The 7500-nt window shown below is 43.6% G+C and overlaps 1 protein-coding gene across 1 annotated transcript in view; it reads left to right on the top strand.

The window, feature by feature from the left end:
- Positions 1–7500, top strand: part of LOC125036687 (angiopoietin-related protein 6-like) — a 23139-nt gene that overhangs the window by 11034 nt on the left and 4605 nt on the right. The window contains exon 2 of the mRNA XM_047629493.1: positions 6981–7500. This exon is cut by the window's right edge and continues 367 nt beyond it. Within this exon, the coding sequence (XP_047485449.1) occupies positions 6981–7500 (520 nt within the window). The remainder of the gene's footprint in view (positions 1–6980) is intronic.

Below are 7500 nucleotides of genomic sequence, written 5' to 3'. Positions count from 1 at the left end.
GGGCTCCCAATCGATGAAATCACTACCACAAATCCTATATGCCCTAAGGAACATTGATGAGAAAAAAAAAAAACGATGGTGACTAGCAGTATGAGTTAGTAAACCGAAAAGTTAAGCGAGCCATTAACAGTGAGGAAAATAACGTCGAGCAAACGTAATTCACCGGAATCTTCCCATTCTACTTTAAGGTTTGGTCGTACGAGCGAGGCTTAACATGTTAACTCCTTAGAAACAAATCATCGAAATCCGAACGGTTCACTTGCCATATAGAAAAATAACGTCAGCATAACGAAATCAAACATACGAAAGGAGATCAAAGACAACTCATGTACACATTCGCAAGAGCTTAGGCTTAGGCTACTTCCCATCGCGATGAATCTACTTATAAAAATCGCCGTCAAAAGTAAAGATACTATTCGTGACATAGACGGAATAAGGATCTTCTGATAATATGAAGTTTTCTTTCAAGAAAATGTATTGCATTGTCAAGCGGGACATTAGTAAATAGGGAATCCACATCAAAACTCATTAATTTCTTACGTTTCTTGAGTCGGCAGATTTCTAACTTTCTCCATGAAATCCATCGACTGTTTAATATGTCAATCAGAGAAGGATTCCATAAAAAGAGATAAAACGCTCGCTAGCCAAGAGTGCAATGGACAGGTAACGGGGTTACAAGACGAAATAATAGGCCTTAAAGGGACGCCCTGTTTGTTAGTTTTAGGAAGACCATAAAAATACGGAGCAGAGTGATTTACCGTTCTAAAGTAATAAAAAATTGGTGTCAGGGCATTTAGTAACAATGCGTCTGAAGTGTTAACGAAATTATTCAGTGACAGTGGGTTAAAAGTGGACTGCAGTTTTTGTTACGTTGAGTCGTCGTGCAGGAGGGAATGAGCTTTGCGTTTATAATCAGATATATCAAGGATAACATCGTTATTGCCTTTGTCGGCTTTGGTAATTAAAATGCTGAGTTACGTTTAAATGGCCAAAATATCGGGGTAAACCTTTGAAATCTTCAAATAAATTAAGAAACGGATTTAATATGACACCTTAAGGTAGCTGGGATCTTTAATCGAGATTCTATTTTTTTTCGCAGTGAATGTCTCAATCTTGATATAATTTGAACAGCAATTAGCGCTGGGTTTGGTAGTAAACTATAAACCAAAACCTAAAATTCGGTTTCATAACGTGAAGGGGAATAAGATTTATTACACGCGCCACGCGAACAAAGGTTATTAAGTTTATTGCGGAGGGATCTTTGTATGCTTTCGTCAACAAACTAAGCAGGAGTGACTTCACTGAACATTCTATGGGACTTTTGAACTTAAGAAATGCAGCATTGACATCTAATTTAGCGCAACGAATGGTGACGCTTACAACTAGAAACCGGAATGCCTAATTTAGAACTGTAAAAAACTGGCCAAAAGCAGGGTGACTTGTCTGTTCGTGAAAGCAGTCTTGCAGAAACTTAACCTGGCTCTTCCTCCTCCTGGAGGAAATCAGACATTACTTATACTGTCTTAAAGGACGTGCAAACGTCGGGCAAGTGGCGAACACGAGGGGAAGGAACGTAGCTTCCATGAGGAACGCAAACATTCACACAGTAACGTGTTTTGCCTTTGTAAAACTTGGAGCAGACCCTACTTATATAAAAAAATATATATATATGTATATATTTATTTATTTGTTAATCTGTTATGATAATTACAATGATTATCTTCGTGCGGACATACAGGCATGCACACACGCACATACTGAAAATACAATCTTTCTCTCTCTCTCTCTCTCTCTCTCTCTCTCTCTCTCTCTCTCTCTCTCTCTCTCTCTCTCTCTCTCTCTCTCTCTCTCTCTCTCTTCCCCTCAATCTCTCTCTCTCACTCACTCTCTCCCTCTCTCTCTCTCTCTTCCCCCCACACTCTCTCTCTCATTCACTCTCTCTCTCTATCTCTATCTCTATCTCTATCTCTATCTCTCTCTCTCTCTCTCTCTCTCTCTCTCTCTCTATCTCTATCTCTCTCTCTATCTCTATCTCTATCTCTATCTCTATCTCTATCTCTATCTCTATCTCTCTCTCTCTCTCTCTCTCTCTCTCTCTCTCTCTCTCTATCTCTATCTCTATCTCTATCTCTATCTCTATCTCTATCTCTCTCTCTCTCTCTCTCTCTCTCTCTCTCGATATAACAAAATGAGTGTAAACAACAGAGGAGACACAACAGCACAACAGAAATAAATAAGAGTGAAATATAGAAAACTGTAATTGGGGGGTGATTGATGGAAAACGATGAATAAAAATTATTAGATAGGAAACGATTGATGGGATGCGACACGTGAGAAACAGTAATTGGGAAAATAGATAAGTTAAAAACGACAAAAGGTAAGCGAAAGATGGTACATGATGGATAGAAAATAATAAATAGTATACGATACACGGGAAACAAAGGATAAAAATCAAAGAAATGGAAAAAAAAAAAACGGATGGAAAACAGCGGATAGAAACCACACCGAGTTGAGTGTCTGTCAATTACAGGGCGGGATTGGTCACACTACACAGTCCCTCCGTAGAGATTTTCAGAAAATACCAAAAAATCTACAATGACATCCTGGAGGCGCTATGCAGTTTCATTGCATATCATTGCATATTGAAGTTTCAAGAAAAATGACCCTAAACTTAGAAAAGTAAATCCACCCATTTTATCAGTTATCATACATCATACAACCGTGTCAAGCTACCCCGATACCCCAAACTTCAATAGACGTAGAAAATTCGATAATTAACTCTCCAGTAACATATACCGCTATTTTTGTAATCAGGGACGTACGAGAGACATAATCATAGGCTGATAAAAACTAAAGTTGAGAGGAAGCAAATGCTATAACTGAAACTAAATAAAATATTAATTGCCAATTGTGACACTGCCTTGCCAGCCATACGATTATGCTGCGTGCAAAGCAGTTTCCTGTTTGTTTTATCCATTATTGTTATCTTTAACTTGCTGGTATCATTGTATTTGTAGCTGGTATTCTATAATTGTTCTCTGGGGCTTCCTTTGTCTACCAGGGCTTAAATAATTTCCAAAGTGAGCCCTTTATAATTTTAATAAGGCACCATTGTTCGTTGTAATATATATCATTTATTTCTTCGGGATAATCAGGCCTAACGTGGTATAAAAATTGCCGTTTAGACAATCAAGTAATAGGCTTTCTGGTAAGTCTACTGTAGTTTTTGCTTTTGCCTCATCTCTCCCTCTCTAGCGGTTCTCGCCCGGTGCTGCGTTGGGCGGGTTGCCGTTTCGGTTCCCTTCGCAGCCGGGAAGTTCCCCGCTCTGTGAAGGGATCCCCAACAGACGGTGGTAATGTGGCCGCCCCTTTACGAAATTGAAGTAAGAATCGAGATTTTTTTTGGTGTGATTCGTAGTGCTAAGAAATGGGTAGCCTCCACCCACCGCATTTCCTGGCTTTCCTGACTTTCGGCTGCATTAAAAACTTTCCCCATGTGACCATACGAGGAAATGATATGCAACTGAAATTCAATCTCTTACGTACGATAAACATACTACATATTACAATTACGTCAATATGAATCATTAGTATCACTTCTGCCGACATACAGTTAATTAAGAAGCGTAACGGACAAAGCAGGGCAAGCAAAGTCAAGAACACGGAAGCGGAAGTATGTCAGGGGAGATTGGGTCTTGACACACTTGAAATGTAAACAGTGATAACGCCGCGGCCACAGCCCACTTAGATTTCGTTTAAAGATGAACAGTATCATACATTATATAGTTGGGCATAATTTGCGATGAAAATAGTACACCAACTTCTACTATCAGAAATGAGTGCAATGTACAGTTCACTTTCAGTCAAACTGTCGATGCTGTACATTGGGTGTACAGCCTCTTCCGAACATACTATTTGTGCATTTAAAACTAGTCGACGTGTAATGAAATTCGCTATACTGTAGCCGCAACACGAACGTTATCGCAGATTTATTGGCGCTAAAGAAGATGCTTATGTGAATGAGGCTTGAAGAGGACCCCCCCCCCCCCATTATCTTATCTGCTGTACAGAGTCAAAGAGAAGAAAGCTAACTCGTGATCGCCAGGTAACGAGCAGCCCCTCACCCTACACATACAGAGAGAGAGGGGGAGATATAGAGAGAAGGGAGAGAAAGAGATAGAGAGAAGGATAGAGGAAGAGAGAGAGGGGGGGGGGGTAGGGAGAGGGGGGAGAAAGAGATAGAGAGAGAGAGGGATAGAGAAAGAGAGAGGGAGGGAGAGAAAGAAACAGATAGATGGAGAAAGGGGGAGAAACAGATAGAGAGAGAGTGGGGAGATAGATAGAGGGAGGAGGAGAAAGAGATAGAGAGAGAGGGGGGGGGGGGAGAAATAGCTAGATAGAAAGGAGAGAGAGGGGGAGAAAGAGAAGGATTGATAGAGAGAGGGGGAGAAAGGGATAGGGAGTAAGAGACAGATAAGAGAAAAAGAGGGAGAAAGAGTGATAGATTGAGAGGGAAGGATAGAAAGAAAGAGAGAGGGGGATAGAGAAAGAGAATGAGAGAGAAACAGACACAGGCAAAAATAGACAGAGATAGAAACAGATATAGAGAGTCAGAGATTTAAATGGATATAGAGAAAGGGACAGATACAGAGACAGAGACAGATATAGAGACAGACAGATAGAGATAGATATGGAGATAGGGACAGAGGCAGGTATAGAGACAGGGACAGACAAATATAGATATAGAGGTAGATACAGAAAGAGGAACAAATATATATAGATAAATATAGAGATAGAGGCAGAGACAGAGAGAGAGACGAAGACAGAGACAGACTGAGAGATAGACAGACAGACAGTGAGCAAAGCTCGAGGCGAGATCGGGCAGCGTGTGATAGCCAAGACAAAGCAGTCGGCGCCCACAGTTCGCGGACACCTGAGCGCCTTCGCCCGCTCTAGGCGCCTGACCTTGAGTAACGACGCCTTCCCTAGGTGCTCGGCAGTGAACCACAGTGATTCGCTATGACGTTCTGTCACGCAACCTGGCAGATACATTCGCGGACTTCTAGTCACGATTATGATGTTAAAAATGAAATATATTTTTTTTCCTCTGTTATCACATGTATCACGAGAGCACCTTCAGTCAACATCCTCGCAAAAGTTGAATACACACAAAAGGACTTTGCTTCAGGCAAAGTTGGAGTTTCTCCCTGACCTTGACTTACCTTGAGTTCACAGGCTGTCCCATCTCCCTTCTCTTTCCAGCGTCTCTCCCCCCGCTCTTACTCACTTCTTACTTATTTGACAAGCACTACTATTACTGGTGTTACTACTATTACCACAACGACTATTATCAGTCAACTTTCTCATGTCACAATAAGACTAAAGCTGTTACAGCCGTAACAACGCTGTCACGGCCTCCGTTACATCTATGAGAAATATCCCTCACTATTATCGTGACAAACGCGACCGCCGACTGATGGCGTGGGACCCTTTAAAACAAATCTTGGCAGCCATCCAAAGTACGGTTGCTGAACTCTGGTTGTGATGTCATACTCTTTGATCAGCTATGACAATATAAATAATATTGAAATGCTTGTATCGTCCCTGGGATCTATAACAAAAGGGTTCACTAGAGGGAAGCTTCTGCAAAGGGGTGCATGATCGCTGCCGGCTGATAAAAGACGCAGGGGAATCACAACAAAAGGATTCATTTCTATTGCCATGGTTTTATTCTTCTTTATTAACTCTCTATACTTCCGTTCATATATATCCACTTTTTTTACATTTTTGAGCCAAAATTTTGATCCTTTTTCCCATATCCTCTCCTTCGCACGAGAGAAAACTTATCGCTAATCAAACCGTCGTTGATCGGCATAGCGAGGCACCTTCCCAGGGGATTCTAACACAAAGGACCAGAACAACACCCGTCACAAGCCCTCAGCAGGTGGCCTTTGAAAGGGCCTGGGGTCACACATCCTCACAACCTCCGACTTAATGAGATATCGATTTCTTTTCCTTTTTTTGAGTCACGCAATAATGTGTCTGTGGAGGTCATAGAGCTCAAGGTCAAGAGGAGCAAAGGCTGGGAAGAATCGGCAGCGACGAGGGAGGCGGCCGAAGAGAGGCGGGAAATCCTGAGAAGGGCGAGTGCATGCTGTACGATGATGCTACGCACGGAGGTCATCGCTCGTTGCGCCGGGGATTCTGGGCGAATGGGGAGGGGGGGGGGGAAACGAATAAACATGGGGAATGAGGAATGTGGAGGATGAAGAATTGGGATGGCGAAGGAGGCAAACAAACCCGGGGGAAAGGAGGGGGGGGGGGGGCGGCAAACTGCTGTGCGACAAAGATTATTGGAATAAAAACCTGGGCAAAAAAGAGAGGAATTCGGGGGAAAGAAATGGCAGGTGTGCGGGGAAACGTGGCTTTGGGGTAGATTAATTTGAATATTATGTGGTGGCAAGAAGCGCAGCAGGAATGGACATAAAATTAAGGTGACTTTTAAAAACACACTTGAATAAACAATACGACGTTGTTGAGATAATGAAGGAAAGAAGAGACCAACACAGGAAGGCATAATGTGAGAAAAGTAAAGAATGCCTGTGTTTTAAGGTGAGGGGTGAAAAGGGTATGGGACAATGACAGAGGGGAGAAGCAGAAGCGGCCAGGATGTACTTAAGGTAGCCCGGATGTACCGTATACTTTTTCCACATAATAAGCCCTACATCAGATTCGGTTAGTGACCCAGGTAATCGGAGGGCCTCGTTGTTAATTCATCATATAGTGACTAGATCTAGATTGCGCTCTTTTCTTCTCCTCTCCCTTTCGTTACGCCACCTTACAAGAGGATTCACCTTCGTATGACAGTAGCGCTTTTCTTTCTAGTTTCAATACATTAATTTGCTTGTTGGCGCGCTTGTTGATGTAGTACCAAAACATAAGGCTTGTCATAATTAAATATGACGTTTATGTGTCACCAGCCTGGCTTCACAAAAACGAGGACAGCGATTATCAGGACAGCCGACAAGGACGCGGGTACATGCGGCGGGCGGAGCGAGCAGGAGGCGGTGCCCGTCCTGCCGCTCCTCAGTCCTGGACCGCCATCCCGACCCTCAACATGGCGTTTCTGACGCTCCTGCTGCTTCATGCCGCCTTCGCCCAGGAATGGAACCCGCCCATCCCGCCCCTTTCGGAACAGTCGTACGAAATCGTGGCGGTTCCGCAATTCCCGGACGCGACGGATTCGATCGGTACCATTATCGCCACGGAGTTTGAGAGGCAGGTGCCCGTGCTGACCACCAGCCTGCGAGGGGAGGTCTCCTCCATCAGGACCGACATACGGCAGCAGTTCGACTCGCTGAGGAGGCACATGGACACCAAGCTGGACAGGATGCAGCACGACGCGCCCAGCGACGACGACGAGGAGAGTTCGAGTCTGGGCAAGGTGAGCGCCGCGCACACCGCCACGGCCAACATCCGTCACAACCTCGCCATGGCCGA

The sequence above is a fragment of the Penaeus chinensis genome, chromosome 21 (assembly GCF_019202785.1).
Source record: "Penaeus chinensis breed Huanghai No. 1 chromosome 21, ASM1920278v2, whole genome shotgun sequence".
In the NCBI taxonomy this organism is placed as follows: Eukaryota; Metazoa; Arthropoda; class Malacostraca; order Decapoda; family Penaeidae; genus Penaeus; species Penaeus chinensis.
This window is presented reverse-complemented; position numbering and strand designations above follow the sequence as displayed.